Here is an 18,308-nt window from a genome sequence, read left to right on the forward strand (position 1 = left end):
TTTTCCCACACCCGTTGCGATAGCTTGGTTCTAAAAATAGAGCGGCCGAGTAGTTGATCGTTATCAAGGATTGCAGGATAACAACATTTGGTCGGAAAGACAAGGTTCTCGGCCGCTACGGTTTTTCCGCTAAGTGAGCTATAGACACGATCGGTGCCAGAGGCAGGCAAGTCTCAAGTCTGAGTTTCAAGTTACAGAAGCAAAAAATTAAATAAGTTGATTCATTACAGATATTATATATATATATATATATATATATATATATATATATATATATATATATATATCATTCCACTCCATCTCAAGCACATGCTTATTCATCCTGTTAAAACATATTTAGATCAGGGAACTAGAGAGCTAGAAGGCCTGTCAGACAGAGATGGGGGAATGCTTCACCCTGTGAACTTAACCTATCCAGACTGTCTCTAAGATTTAGATTTAAGTCAGAGTGATCCTTCTGCCTGACTTTCAAACCTGCTGACTTTTAAAACATTTCAGGGCCGAACAGACAAAAAAAAAAACTTCACTCAGGTGGAAGAATAATATGATCTGGTGCAATGAACTGTAAATGCTTCTTACCTTCATTCCAAAATCACCTAGCACAATAAAGCAAGTGCAGACCCTCGGAAGGAATTAGGCCCGAATCTCATTGGACGAAGACTGGGCTGATTAAATGTTGCCTTCCTTAATTGAGAAGCTAATTTGTGACCAATCCCACAACTTTGTTTCCATGCCGCAATGAGAGGAAGTCATTAATAAACGCCGTATATCTAATTAGGAGTCGTGATTAAGGCGGTTGGTTTAGTTCACCCGGCAGAACTTCTCTAATTAGGTCACATTTCAGAAGTATGCTAGGATATGACGCATGCTCGCTCAGATAAATATTTCACAATTCCCTTGGCATTCTGAATAAAGTTATCAAGCTAAATTAAGAGGGGTAATAATATAAAATAAAATAAAAAACTTACGACAGTGAGGGTTAAACGTGTCTTTCGCCGACTGGCCTCGATGCGTTGTTATTGTGATACTGCAGCGCTCTCTACAGGACACAATGAGAACTGTCATCCTGACTGTACCAAGTGATCGAAAAGGTGTTCCTGGTAATATTCGTAATATTTTACGCAACATTTCGATGCGTTCAAAAAAATTGAATGCAATTTTCTTTGAATAAATCTTTCCCTAAACTAAAAAGTGCATTTATTTCAAATGTAACTTTTTTTTAAATCTATAGGAACTTTTATGTTGGTACAACTTTGTATGTCAAATATATTTTGACACACTGGGGATTAAAAATAAATGAACAATGCTGTATTAGCAACAATGTTAGCAAGGACAAATAATTTCCTGTGGAGTCTAAAAATTCACTAATTTATGTCAATGCAGCACGACAAGAAATTTATTTTTTCCACGACACACAATATATGGATATTGGGGAGGGTAAGTCAAAAATAAATAATGGATCCAACATTTGTGTTTTCATTCAAATGCAGCTAAAGGCCAACTAAAAATTGTCATAGTTATTAAAATAGTTTTTCAAAGACGATTTGGGAAAATATAGCTAGGGGATGTATAAAAACATTGATAGCATGCTGTCACATTTTGCAGGCAAGGAAATCACAAAAACATGCAGTGATATAAATCTACTTTTGAAATAAGTCACGTTTTTTATGTTTTCCGTCCAGCTCTAGGGCGCCCCCTTCCGTTCAAAAGTCCCTCTTAAGACACTGTGGTAAAACAAAATTGTCAATAATAAAAAAAGGATGAGCAGCTGTGGCCAATAAGATTAGGAATTATTTTTTTTGGTGAGTCCATATAATTCCAACTTTAAAAAGGCACATTAATTTTTTTTTTTTCTTTGAACAATTTTCACATTTAATAACAGCTGCTGACTACACTTACATGATATCAGCAACAACTACTCAAGCCCTGTTTACATAGTGATTGAAAGTTTTTTTTGGACGATTTTTTGTGAATAATATTCATATAATAAATACGATAATTACATTGAGGACGTTATTTCCTGCAAGAAGTTCATTCAGGAAGATTGCGGCGCCTGAGCCCGCATGGCTGCTGTACTTTACCGCTTTCCTCACACTTTGTGTCGTCGTGCGAAGGCATCAAATCAAACTCCTCGTATCCTTCCTCCTCCTCCTCCTCATCTTTTTCAGCCTCCTCCGTTCCCTCCATGTCATCATCATCTTTCCTTTCAACCTCTTCCTCCTCCGAGTTTGGTTTCTTCACGCCGCCGCCATCGGCTACGTCTTGTGGCTTTTCGGAGGTTTTATCGGCGTTGGTGTCGCTGGCCGGAGGAGTCTCGCCGGCGCCCAATGTTTCGATGAGGTTGTCCAGGCTCTGCTCGAAGCAGGCCTCTGAAAAGGAGAAATATTTTGGGGGGGAAAGAAGAAACTGTATTTCATTCACTCAAGTTCATTCTAAGACTTCTGAAAGATTATCTGTAAATGCTTTGTAGTTCAAAGTTAAATATAATCGATTTTTTTCTCCACGCGACAATTGAACGCACCGTTCAAAGGCGGACAGTCCATTCCTCTCTTTTTCATCAGGTAGCGGATGGTTTGGAGTTGGGTCATGATCTCGTTCTTCTGCTCCTGGGCCACAGATTTGGTACTGATGCCGGCAGAGAGGAAACAAATGGAGTTGGTTTGTGTTGAACCATTTCACGACGTAACACGGGGTCATGATTGTTTACATGTTAGATTGTTGATTACTATTCTAAGCGGGTCAAACCTATGAATAGCCAAATTCAAAGCACTCACCAGTTTGTGAGCGGGTCAAGTTGGGTGAGAATAGAATTGAGCATCCTTTCTGTTTGGGCGAGCCTTTGTTCCAGTTCGTTCAACTGGTTCTCTGTGGGCGGAAAAGCAAACACGTTTTGATGACTTGTAGGAAACAAATATTGTGGTATTCAAATCAAAATCCAAGCGTATGGAAAAGAAAAAAAAAAAAACACACCTGCCTCTGCCGATTTTTTGGCCCCCTTTGCAAATGTATCCTTTTGTGCTTGGTCATCTGAAGACTTAATCTGCAAATGGAAATAAAAATATTTTAAAAAATCATATTGTATTTCCGCAAGAGTGGTTGTATACTTAAATGCAAAATGAAAGGGAAGCTCGGGGTATGAAACAATAGGAGCCGACCAATATGAATTTTCAAAATTCCTATATTTAGCGTAAAAAAATTCCGATAAACGATTATAAAAAAAAAAGTTTGAATCAGCCCATTTTAAATGATTAATCGGTCGGGCCCTATTAAACAGTTTCAGTGGTTTATACTTCCGAATTCGGTCCTACCTTCAAAAACTTGTATGCCGCGAACACTCCCACTCCGATGGCATACAGGGGCATGAGCGTGAAGACGTAGCCTTTGCTGTTGTTGTTGGATTTGAATTTGTCACCCTTCAGCTCCTGCTCCATCAGCTTCTTCATCTGCAGCATGCTCTCGGCCGACTGATGCGAATTGGGGGCGACCTTGTCGGAGGCTGGAACTCGAAGTGCACCTGGACCAGGACCTCCTGTCATGAATATTGTACGACCAACACAGGGACAATGGAAACGTGAGTTTAGTTTTTATCGTGTGCATGAAAAACCAACATTATGTATGGACTGAACTAATATGTGGGCAGTTTATATTGGTGAAAATATGGAATATGTTGATAAAAATGTGGGATGCTATTCATTGATATTGAATGACATTGGAATGATGCTGGGTGATATGGAATTAAAATAATAGAAGGAATAAAAATAATGAACTATAATAAATGAAGAATACAAACAATTGGAACATTTTTTACATTCATACAATAATATCTGACGTCACCTTTTCTGGAGTAACGAGGGTCAAGCCTCGACTCCTTCGCCCCAGTGCCGACACCGAACATCTTTGGCAGGACCACAAATGTGAACAGCACCGCCGTGAACGCCAAGGCGACTTGCTGTGACGTTGACAAGACCATTTTTGAACCCCTTGTCACACCAAGGTTCAGTCAAAGATAGAGTCGTGCAGAAAATGGAATAATGACTAAATATAACCGACGCCCAGTTGGTAGTGCGGGACAACGAGGCCACAGCTGAGTTGACCACAAACTAGCTTGACTACCAAATCAACAACTCTTTTTCCGCAAGGCAACCTTTCAGAATAAAGGATAACCTTGAAGGTCTTTCATAAAATTACGTGAGCACCGAGAGGAAACGATGGGTTCGTCGTTGTGAAAGCACGTGTTCTACAAAAAAATTATTCCATCTGTAATATTTCAATTAATATTGCATTTGTTTCGTGCATATAATCTCCTACTCTTCACTGCGGGATTGAATGAATTTTATTTTGAAAATTATCATATTATGGTTCCTGTGATAAGTGATGTTGCGTTAAAGTTCAGTGTAAAAATCGGAATTTATGCGATGCAATTTATTAACTGTTCGGTTGTTAATTTACTTTTTTTAGGAAGCGGGGACTCCATAGCAATAAATTCATAAATAAATATCAACCTGGATAGACAACTGACAAAAATATTCTTTTATGGTTGTTATCACAATAATTTTAAACTATAAAATATTCCAATATCATCATGACATAATGTAGTCATACTATATCAGCTTTGGTTTTATACATAGTGTTAATGAGTATTACAGTCATAAAGGTATATTTTGCATATCCAAAATAAAACAAATTTCCAATAAATTTTATAAAAGGGGGCTGGTCACCATATCTCCTCAAACATTGGCTGCTAACATTTATTTGCTCAGTAGAAGGCACTCAAAGGGTCGAGACATTTATTTGTTCACGCATCAGTGAATAACCAAGGCCCCTATTTGAAGATACGAGGAACATGAAATTAAATACTACGACAAAAATAACTTAAATACATTTAAAATGTGTTTATGTGTATGACGGAAAGGTTAAGGAGTCAACATAAATCATAAAAAAATAAATAAACAAATGTCCAATTACTCAGCCAATTCCTGGCTAGTGTTGCTAAAACCATTAGCCCTGCAGTCTTCACAGGACAGACCTCCAGTCTCAGCTTGGCAGCTGCACTGTACCGGCCAGCTTTTGTACGACGGGGTTCCTTCTCCTTTGGTTTCCACAGTCTCAGTCACATTTATATATGTCACCTCTGATTGGCTGCATTCGCAGGGCTGTGACTGCGCCGGAGAGCCAGGGAGGCTTCGCTGTTCGTCGTGTTCTACGGGAATGCTGGGTGACGGGCTGTAATGGATGTGAATAGCGCCGCCATCATCCAGGCTGTGAGGGCAGTCCAAAGAGGAGAAGCTTGGAGGTGGCAGCAGCTGACTCAAGACCTAAAATGTTAATCAAAGCAGTCCGGAAAGTCCATTTCATACTGTTGTAAAATAAATGGCCCCTGATAAGAAATTCTTACTCATTGAATATTCAGAGCTTACGTTCTCCATGCTGGGTCTGCAGTGGTGTTGACTCGAGACACATTGCAAAGAAAGATCCAGAAGGCTACGTGCCAAAGACGTTGGCCATTGACCGGCTGACGTATCCAAAAACTGCAAACAAGAGTCCACGTTCCGGCTGTCCTCCACTTCAGAGGTGAGCAAATCTCGCTGTTGAAAATAGACGTCGATATCACTTCCATAACTGTACTTATAGTAAATATAGATTTTTTTAATGGAATTTAAATTTATGAATTCAATATTTGTAAATATAGATTTTTTTAATGGAATTTAAATGTATTAATTCAATATTAATTCGATTTTTTAAATTTAATTCAAATTCATTCAATTCAATAAAAAAAAAAAATTGGACTGAAATAACTGCTTGAAAAAAATTAAAAAAATCTAACCACTGTAACGTTCTGCACAATTTTAATATTTAATGGACCACTAGAGGAAGTCTGGAAAAATTTCTATGATTTTTAGTGCTACAAAAATTAAAGGCCACCTCTTTGGGCAAAACAAAAAATCTAATCTAGATTCTAGAGCATTAGGCTGTGCAGGCAAAAGGAAGTGTAAAACCACACTGTTCCTCTTTCTGCCGTAGAAGTCACTCACCAGCAGCGTGCGTTTCGGCAGCTCCTCTACGACTTTACGTCCTGTCATCGTTTCCATGACGACCTAAGGGCATACATTGCTGAAATGTGAGGTACTGTTCATGTACGTTTTAACAATAGAAAAACGAATTATTATCAATAGGGATGTACCAATATTCTGCATTATTATTTACTTAAATGTTTTGTTTGTCCGTGGACCAATATAATATAATATAATATAATATAATATAATATAATATAATATAAATATATATCTAAAATATGTCTTGTCACCGTGGGATAGGAGGAAACGCAATTTCGATCTTTTTGTGTGTCTTGAGATGTGAAGAAATTGACAATAAAGCAGACTTTGACTTTACTGGTACTTTTAAAAACGGGCCAACACTATGACAACTATATCGTTTCATTTCCTCTCGTTTCAGACTCTTGCTTTTTACACACTTCACACTTTTAAACTAAACCAAAAGAAGAAGTCTGAATCTGGCAATTTGGTAGACCATGTCAAATTGTCATTGTGTTGTGTTGATACTGGAAAAACAGGAAGTGATACATTAACTGGGAAGCGTGGAAAAAGAGTTCACTATTTTGATTCCTATAAAAGTCAAAAATCTATTTTAACTGGGCTGAGTTATTGTTCAACGAGAAAGTTGATGAGTTACGTCACCATTCCGAAGCTGAAAATATCCAAACTGGTTGAGAGTTTGCCATTTCGGAGGAACTCCTCGGGGAGGTACTCCGGGTTGCCGTGGAAACCTGCATCCATGGTCATGGTATGATTGCGTTCAACCGAATGAGGACGGAGTTGGGCCAGGCAGAAATCGGACAGCTTGGGTTGCGTGTCGTCATCCAGGAGTATATTAGAACTGCAGACATCATGAAAATTTGCCTTTTTTTTTAATATCAAGTATAATATTAAGTAATTCAAAACCAATCATTACCTGGAAAGATTCCCACAGATGACTGCACATGGTTGGGACTCATGGAGATAATGTAAAGCCTTGGCGATTTTGTTTATGATGGTGAAACGTTCTTGCCAGGACAAAGGCAATCCACCGTTCTGTAGAGCATCAGAAAATTTGTAAAAACTTTCCGGGAAAAGTAGAAAAAAATCTTAATCTACCCGATGATGGAGTCTGTGGAAGAGCGATCCCTTCGGCATGTAAGGGGAAACCAGACAGTAGCGCCTTTCATCGGAAAAGCAGCCTAACACCTCGAGAATGTTTGGATGTCTGCGCCTGTGACACAACAGAAATGTTCGTAATCTCCACAACGTCGATCAAATTGGTTTGACCGATAATACGTACAACTGATGGACTTCCATATCTTTTTGGAAAATGTCCCAAAGATTCTTCCAGGATATGTTATAGACCTACCAGAGGATGATGAAGATTGTTAAGTAATGTAATGCACGTTTGTTGCCCTTTCACATTTGCTAACATTCTGACTCACATGTAACTCATGCAGTGTGGTTTCAAAAAGTCAATATATCATTCCGTTCAAAAAGAGGTCGATGGAATGTTAAAAAAAAAAATACTTCAAATGAGACGATCTTAACAAGACGTCGTTACCTTTTTGAAAAGTTTTACGACGAATGTTCTGCCTCCCATCCGTGCCAAGTAAATATCGGCGAAGCAGCCTTCTGAAATTCTCATTTCGTGGTTAAAATCTTTAGTTGCTTCTAAGATTCTCCTCAAACTGATTTGTGGCTGGGGTTCTCCTGGAGAAAACCCTGATTCAGAAATTCAATTTTCAAGTGAATCATTCTCAAACTTGAAAAAACACACATTAATGTTTTAATGTACTTACCATCTGCGTATATTATTTGATTGACGTGTAATCTAGGTGCAGGCTGCCTGGAGGCACCATTATTGACTCCATAAAAGTGGTCCTGAATGTGCTTTATGGCCCTAGAGTGGCCCATGTCCTGCAGGACTTTCAGCAAATCCTGCAATTGCGCATTTTGCTGAGCCCAGGACCACAAAAGCTCCTTGGTGGGACTACGACCGCCTTCCTCCATGCGCTCGTACTTGCGGACCTCTTTGAAGCTCGGGAGGATACGAGCGGCTGGCGCGAAATTAAATAGATATTATTAATTACTTTGAAATTTTAAAAAAATGGAAAAAAAACATCGACTACGTCAATTAATTGTGGTGTCCAACAAGGGTCTATCCTTGAACCAGTATCATTCACCTGCTTCTCAAAGTATAACAATTACGATAAATCAATAACTAATTAATTATATCATCTATAATCAAATTTGAGGTATGACCATCAAATAGCGATTTGAACGCTAAAATAATAAATCAATTAAGACTCACCTAGTTCGCGCCATCCGTAGCGATTACATCCGGTGTCCATGATCTCACAAAACCTTTCAATGAGGAACGGAGGGACATTGTAGAGAAACGTGTTTGGGTCCATATTAAACTGTCTGCGCTGATAACAGCCACAAGTGTCAAAGAATGAAATTTTGTGTATGGCGAAAGTGTGGAAACTCCCCTTACTGGTGGAGTCATTCGCCGGGTACGTTTTATAATATTTCCGGTAAAAAACCGCCCTCCGGGCTTCCGCAGTAAACAATGAGTGACGTCACCCCCCACCCCCTTTTTGGAAAGGAAAGAACCGAGGCTTGCCACAAAAATAATCTAGGCTTAATATTAACATCACAAAATGGCGACAATTCATAATTTCTTTTCGGCAAGGTCGACTCTCATTCATAATTTTAATAAAATTCCACTGTACAGTATTGCACTGTGTAAAAACACAGCAGTAATTAGTCAAATAAAATGAATAGTATGTAAAGAATTACCTTTTTAAATTGAAAATCATAAGCAAAAATTTACTTTTGGTACAGCACTATATCATTAGGAAACAAAGTACAGGAATGACACGTAATTAGAAAAACATAATGGATTTATTACAATGCTGAAGAAAAAGTATGTAAAGTTCGACTTCTCTAAGAATTTTGACACCATTAAATAAGACGAGAAACCAAGCAATTCTGAAATCCATATTTTTCTACTATTGTAGTGTTATACAATATCACAAATGATGGTAGATCAGTAAACATTCACTTGTCGAAGCTTTTTTTTTTCCTGTTTTTTTTTGTTGTTTCTTCTGCCCTCTACTGGCCAACTTAATTAATTACATACGCGTGATCACTTCCTTATTCCATTGTCTGTTGTTTATCGTTTCAAACCGGTCGAGGAACCAGTCGTTTTTTTTTTTTTTTCAACTCCCCATCTTAAGACACTCCTCTGGCAGACCTGTGGCAAACAAAGGAGTTAAGAACTTAGTAATGAGAACAGAAAAAAAAAAGTATTTGCTCTCATAATTTCATAAATAATGTTGAGAAGGAAGGCGGTACATACCTAAACCACAGGACCGGGAGAATGTTACATATCCAGTTCTGAAGAGAAAGATAACCAGACTGTAAACACAGACTTTGAGCTTCAAATGTGTTTAGCCTGTGATTTATAATCACAGTTTTTATTCAACCACGAATCATAAAATCAAGTCACATGATTTGGAATATTGGCTGAATCTGATATCTACTGTAGCTAAAATGAATTACATTATAGTGTTCAGTCGCTAGAATTAATTATTCGATTCCATACTAATAAATAAATAAATACCTCATGGTACATACCCCATAAATATGTCCTGGTAATCCCAATGTGGGTCACCTGGCAGGTGTACTTGTCTCCCCTTTGGGGGATGAAGGACACATATTTGGTCATGTAGTAGTCCCAGTCCAACTCAAAGGCCATCTCGGTCTGATTGGCATTTTTGATCACAATGTCATTTTTCAGCAGGTCCACTGTGATTATAGGTGGATGGAAGTTGTTCACGTGGCAAATGAGGGTGTTGGGTTTGTTTAACACTCCTGTCGTCCGGCTGTACACTTGAACAATTGGTGGTGCTGTAAAAAATAAATCAAAACAAAAAATGGGTTGCTCTATCTGTGACTCTTCCAGAGTTTTACAAATGTTTAGAGGTCAAAGTGCACGTCGGGTTCATTATTAGTATGCCGTACACAAAATCAGCTAAATCAAAAATAATTACAAGATGAGACAATATGAACTATTTATAAACTTATAATGATGCATATAAAATTATTAACAGAAAAACTAATGAAATTATCAACTTTAAATTTGTAGTTCAGTAATGATTTAAACGCTTGTTCCGTCCTCAACAATAAAATCTCTTATAAATATTTTGAAATAATACCAAACTATACTTACATTGTTTGGTCACCGTAGACTTCAAGAGGCAGAAAAAAACAAATACGATTGAGAATCCGTGTGTATTCATCATTTTAAAATCACTTCGTTGGTTATTTTAAACAAACCAAGCAAACGAAAGTAAAGTGCGGACTTGAACTCCGCGATCACCCATTGACCCAGCACCGATTATTTGACATATGCAAAGGGCGCTTCATATGATACACGCCTGTGCCGCTCGGGCGGTGCAAGATGGATTTGAAAACAAAACCCAAACTCCACCCGCAAGTTGGCATGCCTCGGTGCAATTAACAAAACCGGTTCTTAAATACGCGGAAGTCACCCGACGCTCCCATTTTATGGTGTTCGGTGACTCCAGACTTTTATTCAGTTTCTAATAACTTGATTAACTTGTTTTGGCGTTTGCCCTATAATTTTTTTTAGAATCTATTTATTAATCCATCGAAGAATATTATGTATTAAAAAATATTCTAGTATCAAAGTATGCCTTTTGCTCAATATTTATAAACACATAAGTATAAGAAAAGTAACACCAGATACCTTTTTGTTTTTATTAGATGATTGAAATAGGCTACAGTACACCCGAGACCCAAAGTTATACAGGAAATGGATGGATCATTACTTAACATACAGTAATCATTGTCATCAAACACACATCCTATTTGACAGTTCAGTGACCAAAACCCTCAAGGTTAATTATGGTTATTATTTTTCCATCGTGTGATTATTGCCCTTGAATTGTGAGTTTAAGAATGGGATAGGAAAATGACAGTGAAAGTCTATCTTAAAATTGACAGAAAATATCCGTAATTGAAGCCAAAGTGTAGCATCACATTAAATGCAGAAAAGGTGCGAGTAGTTGCAATTTTATCATTCTGGCTGGATTGTGATGGAATGACATCTATGGCCCTTGCCCTCCTTACATATTGGGTTCTGTAAGAAAAAAAGAACATTGTATTATTCTAACAAGAGCATCCAAATTTGCATCAAATAGCATTGATAGAAAAAACGATGAGAAATAATCTATAACTGAAAAAAAAAAATCCATTGTGATCAATTTTACTCACGCCAATCAAAATTCTGGGCAGGATTGGAGGCATGAGTGACTCGGCAGATATATTTGTGATCCATCATCGGCTTGAACTCAACATGTTTGGTGAGATAGAAATGCCAATTCTTTCCGAAGCTCAAGTCGGTCTCATTGGCATTTTGGAGCTCCTCTCCATCCTTGAATAACTGGATGGTGATCTCAGGGGGATGAAACTGGCTTACGTGGCAGATAAGGGTGTTTGGCTCCCCGAACTTTGCTGGCATATGACTGTATACTTGCACCGTCGGGGCCTCTGTCAGAGAAGAAGAAAGTCACTTGAGAATGGGAATTCACTAACGACAGTCAAACACCCATCAAAAGTGTTTTTAATTCATCTCAAATGAAAGTTCAGATGTTCTTGTATGCTTTTTCTGACATGTTTTATTCTTTTAAACAGGGGTGTGCAGACTTTTGATATCCACCGTGAAAACTTAACTCCTTAGCTATGAATAAACAGTTGTGGCAAAATTACTTCAGTTGACTAAAGTTATTGAGTTCTTTATTCGATCTTATTTCATTTGACCTAGTAAGGAGTCCAACGTATCCTATTGTTATATAAATGAGGGCGGAGCCACTCCGGTGTGTGATTTCCATGAAAACGAAACTTAACTTGGTCAAAAGCAGGCACTCAATTTGTGCTCGATATTTTTTGGTAATATTTCCTACAGAAGAATCAGCTTTGTTTATGAATACTGATTTAAGGAGGAAAAAAAAACGATTTCGCGAAATGTTGAATCATATACTTACGCAACTTGGAGTCCACCAAATAGACAGCTGCCAGAGCACCCAAGATGACTACGATCTTCATGTCTGAGTCCACCAGAGATCGGATTTCTGTCGTAAATTAAACGCGAGAAATGTGCAGCTCTGACTTGAATCAAGCGATGATATCGAAAGTAAGACTTGCAGGAAATGCGCAGTTGAAATAGTGTGGTTGAGCCCGCCCAATGCGGGTGTGTGCGTGTTTTTTTTTTTTTTTAATTGCATTCTGGAAATTTGAATCTTCTGGTCTAACAAATGCGACGTCAATAATTCAGCAGGCTATTTTCATCTTAACACATTCGCCATTTAAAAAAGAAAAGACAATTGTGATGGGCTCGGTGGAGGTCAATTTGCAAATGTTTTCCTAATTTACACGGATTAAAAGGTATAAACCAAATATGTTTTTTAAATTATGCAGTAATGGCTCCGAGAAATAAAATTCGTGCAGATTTTTATGTAGGTATACATAAAAAAAAGTCTGTGTACATGATCTTTTTTTCAAAAATAATAAACACTGACCCCTAGTGGTCACGCATCAAAACTCAATTCAAGTAATTGATAAAAAGTATATTGCTACAATGTAAAATTAACATATCTGTTGGATTGCATATTTGGGTAGAGGTATTTGCGCCACCTGCCAAGAAATCTGAAAATCCTACTCGTTATATTTGCACTTAAAAAATAAACTAATTACCTTTTTACTGAAAGTGATCTTTATTGTTTTACACATCCTGACAATTGTCTGGCAGCGGATGTAAGGTCAATCCTTAATAGAAAGAAAAGAAAAAAAAAAACCAAGCTAACACATTATGTAACAGTTCTAGTGACATCAAATAGTACATCACCATGGCTGATTTAAAAAATAAATAAATAGAGGAGCATTTGGTTTAATAAATCAGACAAAACTGCTACAAAATACCAAATCTCAGAAATCTACCAAAACTACATCTAGGGCCAGCTTTCCTTACCCCCTTAAACCTGTTTCAACATTTCATAAATTGTACATTTCCCCACAGCGATGCAGTGCCGATCTTAAAAAAAAAAAAAAAGGTAACACACATTTAAGGCACGGTTGGGATGTTTGCTGCTAACTGTTTTGCACCAGGTTGTGAACATCTGTCAATGTGCATCATTCATACAACTCTACACTGCAAATACTGAATGCGACTTTCAACTCACTGCATTTAGAAACTTGATTTAGGTGCATCTTAGTGTTGATAAAGAGGTGCTGTATAAAAACAAAACAAAAAGCAGTTATGTCTCTTAATAGAACTTGGAATATTACAAGTAACAAACTATCAATGTATTTAGAGTGCTCCAAAGGTCACGGTGGCATCATTTTAAAATGGGCGAGATAGTAGGGGGGGGAAAAAAAAAAAAAAAATCATGAGAGGGGGAAAAACGGGCCAGACTTGACAGAGGTAAATAATACAACTCGTAACATATAATATTGGATTACAACTGAAGAAAGCTTCGGGGGGCAAATGTACAAGACAACACTCCCCTGATTCTGTGATGTCAGGAGCACTGCAAGTTAAGATGGAGGGCATCAGGAGAAAAGAGGAATAAACAGGAACAATAAACAGCTGCATCAACGATTAAAAAAGGTTTTGGGGGGGGGGGGGGGGGGGCGCAGAGGCTTGTGTTTTGCTTTGAATGCAGGTTATTTCGTAAAGCTTGTGCCGTCATTCCCATGTATTTACAGCATGTCCTCATCGTCTGCTCATGCCTTCCTCGCGTTAACGACATTGTTCGTCAGGGGGAGAAGAAGAAGAAAAAAAAATCACGGGAGGAAATCAACATTTGGGTTCCGACACGTACGCCCATGCATGCGGCGGCCGTACGGTATATTCGCTATGTGGCGCCGTCGACTCCACCGACTGTGGAAGAGACGCGCGATTGGAGTCAAACCCAGAGGAAAAAAAGAGTTCCGATACCGACATCTGTAGAAAACCAACACTGGAAAAGACTCTGGGAAAATAAGTCATATAGAAATGTAAAAAAACAAACAAAAAACAAACGCTTAAGTGGTCCCGCTTCGAAAGGACCAACAGAGGGGGGACAAAAACTTCTCACGAGAAGCCTGAGGAGTTGGCCGCGCCGCGTGTGGGCGAGCTGGCCGTAGTGTTCGTGGCGTTTGCGTGGAGGCTGGAGGCCTTCAGGGGTGTGTTGCAGGCCTTCGACTGCGGGAAGCGCTGGTGGTAGCGGTCCAAACGCAGGTATTTCACCGTCACCAGTTTACCTGTCGGTGCAAGAGTACCGCCCGTCACTGCTGGACTTTTTTTTCTTCCCTCCCCACCCGCTGGTGTTACCTACCATTAAACCAAGAGCCATGAAGCGCCTTGAAGGCTTTCCCTGAGTGCTCGGCGGAGAGGCACTTCACGTAGACGCAGCCCTGTTGAGAAGAGTGGCCGTGAAATCGTCGACGTCGGGAACGTGGCGGCGGCGGCGTGTGAATGAATACCTCTCGACACTTCTTGTCCACCGCAATGTGGACGATGCCGCTGTTGTCGCTGCACTTCTCCAGGATGGCCTCGTGGATGGCGAGATCCCAGTTCTCCCCGACCTCCCTGGGAACAAAACCATTTGTGAAGCGCTCGCCACCGACGTCGGCAGAGCGAGGCACTCACATGACTGGGTCAAACATGTTCCGGATCTTCAGACACGGCGTCAGGCTGTTTGGTGGCGAATTCCGCCAGTCCAGAGTGAAAGCTGACAATTCAAAATAAAAACGATTTTACGCCCAATGTGGATGAATCACAAGAGCCGTGACGCTTTTTCACTGCCTTTACCTTCTCCCTGCCAAACTTTGGAGGTCTTGTCGCAGCTGAGAGACGGCTGGATCCACCTCCAAACAAGAAAGTCGGATCCCCCGATTCTCACGCACTCCGTTCGAATTCTGGATTCGTTGGCAGACAGAAATTTCTCGGCGCGCTCCCAGATTCTCTGCATTTTTTTCCTGCGAGACAAAACGAGTGTTTCTCACCTATTCAACGGGACGAGCGGATGTGCTGGTTACGGAAAGCTAACGCTGCTAATGCTAACATTGCTAATACAACAAGCCCCGTTGACCCCCCCTACTGACCGGTCCTGAGGTTGAACCAAGGAGTCTCTGACGTGGGGTATAGGCAGGTATGGCTGAAGATCTTGATTCTCTTGACAAGCGTCATTATGGCTCTTTAGAACATCTGAACAGCGATAAACACACAGTCAAGGTTAAATATTCCTTGTGGAACTTTGATGATGCACAGTCCTTGCTTCTTACCGATGATCCTCTCCACCATGTGATACATCTGTCTGGTTTCCTCCTCCTCTCTCCTCCAGCGATACTTAACGTAGCACACCAGGCCCCACACGCCGCCGACCGCTGCGTACAGACATGGCAGGTTGAAACATGACGGGCATTCCATTTACGCCGGGGTGGGGAGGGGGGAAATTCCTCTTTAATTATAATGACATCACCAGGCGAACACGGATGGCGAAGCTACGGAAAAAATTGATGTCTTACCGGCTGCCAGGAGGGAAACTCTGCTGATGACGGTGAGGAAAGCTCGGCGGAAGCGGCACGTGAAGGACATCCTTGGATGCGTGGATTCCAGCCAAGCGACCTCGGACACGTCGGTCAATGTTTCATCGGCGACCTTGCCGGACAGCCTAAAAATTACACGCGCGCAGTCAGTACCAATACCATAATCAATGTGAAAATATACATTTCCATCCATTCCATTACCTTATCCCAACATCTTGGCCTGTCTTGATGATCCATTCAAGCGACGTGTAGACTAAGTCCTCAAACGTCGCATTTTGAGTCTGGAGATTGACAATTATGAATCTCACCACGAAGATGACACGACAAATTTCAATCATTGTGAAAAGGGTCCACATTCATTACTATACCGTCAAATAAGCAGAGGCTTCTTCTATGGACAGACTTCTGTTGGGATATTGCTGGTCTCCACAGTCATGTTGGCCTGTAAAAAAATTGTGTGCTTTCTGACAACTTGCTCTTAAAAAAACATTTTTAAAAAAACAACTATACTAGCAAAAGGAAGAAGGTATAGATTGAAGATCACAGGGATTGAGCACGGACCGGACCGCATGTCAAACTTTTCCACGCACAGTATACGATGGCAATACCGCAGTATGATAAAAACAAAATCTTATTGGATTTGACGCAAGTTGATCACATGGAGGTCCTTGATTTAAATTTTTTTTTTTTTTAAATCCACTATGCTACAGAGATCAAACCAAATACTAACAGCAGATTTGGAAAGCTAAACATCGATACCCACCAGCGATGAGCGCCAGATGATCATGGAGATCTAGCAACAGGTTCAAGATGAGGTCCCTAATGGTCTTGTTCTGTTGAAGAGAAGAATTCACATATAAAACAATCGAATCTTTGTTTTATATATAGTTGTTGCTAAAAAAAAAAAAGTGTACTTACATGCGTCTGGTCGAACTCGATGCCAAAAGGATGACTCTTAACTGCGACAAAAGAAAGAACACATTCAAAATAAACCTTAAAGTGAGACCACAAGCTCAACCGATTTCAGGAAATTTGCTTTTTCTTCAGAGTATGTTGGAGGACGCCATTAAATAAGTGAGTCATCGGCCGCCTTATTTTGGCCGTTTAACCATCTGGAACTAGAAATCAGAATCTAAATTTACTTTGAGATGGAGATAAATCTTGTATGTGATATGTGTTTGAGTTCCTCACATGTCGCACATCATCAACAGATATGAGTTTATTTACTTGTGGTGCAAGGAAACTTGCTCATATTATAATGCCTGTTTGGCTTGGAATGATTTTGTGTGGTCTCTTCTTTTGTTTTCTACCAGCGGCGCTCGATTTTAAAGTTGCGGGAGTGCTGGAATTTTTTTTTACTTACTGACTCCATCCACCTCCGATGATCCAGTGCCCCTCATCCTGAGGTACATGAAGCCCAGGACAAGGAAGAAGAGGCATGCAGCCGTGAGGAGAAACATGGACAGGTAGTGGGCACTGAAACCGCTGGAGGTGGCCACCTCTTCCCTTTTGAACTGCTGGAAAAGCTCATCTACCGGTGCAGAAGAAAGCTTTTCCTTCTGGGGCTGGCTGTATGAGTGGTTGGGGGTGGTGTGGTTGGAGTGGTTGCCGCTGTAGGTATTGGCCAGGCTGCTGTACTTGGAAAATCGCGGTCTCAGCCCAATGCTGAAGCGACTGACGTCCTGGCGGTCGGCGTGGTTGTTCTCCGCTTCTCCTCTGTGGTTGTCGTTAAGCGACACGTAGATGGTCTTCCTCGGATAGCTTCTCATCGCGTCTTGGTTCTCATCCCCCTCCTTCCGTCTGCTCACCATGTTTAGACTCGGCGCCTTCGCGTGGCCCCGTCTGGGCTCCAGACTACCCCGCTGTGGGTCTCCACCAAGGCCCCAAACCTCTTCCGCCGCCTCTTCGTCGGAGTCGGAGTAATTCCCAGCAGCTAGCTTACTTGTATGCAAGTGTGACGCCCTACTGCCATTTAAAGAGCGCGAGGACTTCTCCAGGCCCCGTTCAAATTCGTCCTCAGATTCATCGTAATTCACTCCATCCGCTTCGGTAGTCGTTTTAACGCCGGGTCCCCAGCACGAGGAGATACGTCGGTTACCCCCCAGAGCCAACGTAGAATTGTTGCTGTTCAGTGGATTCCCCGCGCCATGTCGGCTTTTCTCTTTATCGAGCTTTATTTTTAAAGCGGGGCTCCTCCGCGCCGCTCCGCCGTGGTTGAGAGCCTTCCTTATTAACGGAGCTTCGGCGTCAGATTCGTCTGAGCTGAAGCCGAGAACGGTGGACTTCCGGCCCGGTCTCCTGCTGGAGCTCAGGTGCGTGACGTTATGGCTGGCTGGCCTCGCTCCCGCCGTGTTGCCGCCACTGCTGTTGACCGCCGCGCCGCTGCGGGTTTTGGCGACTCGAACTCCTCGTTGGTGCTCCTCGCGAAGCTTCTTGAGCTTCTTCAAATACACCGGCCGAGTGCTTTCGGTAACCGGACCCGGAGTGAAACCGAGGCGCTTCAATTCAGAGTAAAGCTCCTCGTCCGTTAACTGCGTTGACGCCATCTTAGTCCAACTCAAGCAAAGGACTTTAGGGCGGAAGTGACGTAGTAAAGTGACAGGCTGCTGTGATCTAATTGGATTAGACCCAAAACTTTGGCAGACGTTTAAA

General features: G+C 40.8%; 5 protein-coding genes across 5 annotated transcripts; all 5 read right to left on the reverse strand.

The window, feature by feature from the left end:
• Positions 1-1,221: 1,221 nt before the first annotated feature.
• Positions 1,222-4,126, reverse strand: LOC147040134 (uncharacterized). Its single transcript, XM_085902442.1, has 6 exons — positions 3,835-4,126; positions 3,309-3,529; positions 2,971-3,040; positions 2,775-2,865; positions 2,522-2,625; positions 1,222-2,369 (listed from the first exon to the last, which is right to left on the reverse strand). Exons 1-6 carry the CDS (start codon positions 3,968-3,970, stop codon positions 2,032-2,034), a joined length of 960 nt encoding a protein of 319 aa, XP_085758568.1. The 5' UTR covers positions 3,971-4,126; the 3' UTR covers positions 1,222-2,031.
• A 343-nt stretch (positions 4,127-4,469) lies between these two features.
• On the reverse strand, positions 4,470-8,612 carry irak3 (interleukin-1 receptor-associated kinase 3). Its single transcript, XM_085902326.1, has 10 exons — positions 8,350-8,612; positions 7,838-8,095; positions 7,600-7,760; positions 7,336-7,400; positions 7,152-7,266; positions 6,970-7,088; positions 6,696-6,894; positions 6,033-6,095; positions 5,418-5,585; positions 4,470-5,315 (listed from the first exon to the last, which is right to left on the reverse strand). Exons 1-10 carry the CDS (start codon positions 8,450-8,452, stop codon positions 4,962-4,964), a joined length of 1,605 nt encoding a protein of 534 aa, XP_085758452.1. The 5' UTR covers positions 8,453-8,612; the 3' UTR covers positions 4,470-4,961.
• Positions 8,613-8,926: 314 nt separating this feature from the next.
• LOC147040136 (beta-2-microglobulin-like) lies at positions 8,927-10,487 on the reverse strand. The gene is made up of 4 exons (XM_085902327.1): positions 10,276-10,487; positions 9,681-9,953; positions 9,403-9,440; positions 8,927-9,297 (listed from the first exon to the last, which is right to left on the reverse strand). Exons 1-3 carry the CDS (start codon positions 10,346-10,348, stop codon positions 9,427-9,429), a joined length of 360 nt encoding a protein of 119 aa, XP_085758453.1. The 5' UTR covers positions 10,349-10,487; the 3' UTR covers positions 8,927-9,297; positions 9,403-9,426.
• A 325-nt stretch (positions 10,488-10,812) lies between these two features.
• On the reverse strand, positions 10,813-12,282 carry LOC147040137 (beta-2-microglobulin-like). Its single transcript, XM_085902472.1, has 3 exons — positions 12,113-12,282; positions 11,343-11,618; positions 10,813-11,208 (listed from the first exon to the last, which is right to left on the reverse strand). The coding sequence occupies exons 1-3, from the start codon at positions 12,171-12,173 to the stop codon at positions 11,195-11,197; spliced, it is 351 nt and encodes a 116-aa protein (XP_085758598.1). The 5' UTR covers positions 12,174-12,282; the 3' UTR covers positions 10,813-11,194.
• A 542-nt stretch (positions 12,283-12,824) lies between these two features.
• Positions 12,825-18,244, reverse strand: lemd3 (LEM domain containing 3). The gene is made up of 13 exons (XM_085902740.1): positions 17,020-18,244; positions 16,575-16,615; positions 16,420-16,489; positions 16,025-16,098; positions 15,858-15,937; positions 15,636-15,781; positions 15,393-15,494; positions 15,213-15,315; positions 14,920-15,086; positions 14,758-14,839; positions 14,592-14,697; positions 14,444-14,522; positions 12,825-14,369 (listed from the first exon to the last, which is right to left on the reverse strand). The coding sequence occupies exons 1-13, from the start codon at positions 18,200-18,202 to the stop codon at positions 14,200-14,202; spliced, it is 2,403 nt and encodes an 800-aa protein (XP_085758866.1). The 5' UTR covers positions 18,203-18,244; the 3' UTR covers positions 12,825-14,199.
• Positions 18,245-18,308: the final 64 nt, after the last annotated feature.

This window comes from Syngnathus leptorhynchus, chromosome 21 (genome assembly GCF_054491065.1).
Source record: "Syngnathus leptorhynchus isolate UIUO chromosome 21, UIUO_Slep, whole genome shotgun sequence".
NCBI lineage: Eukaryota > Metazoa > Chordata > Actinopteri > Syngnathiformes > Syngnathidae > Syngnathus > Syngnathus leptorhynchus.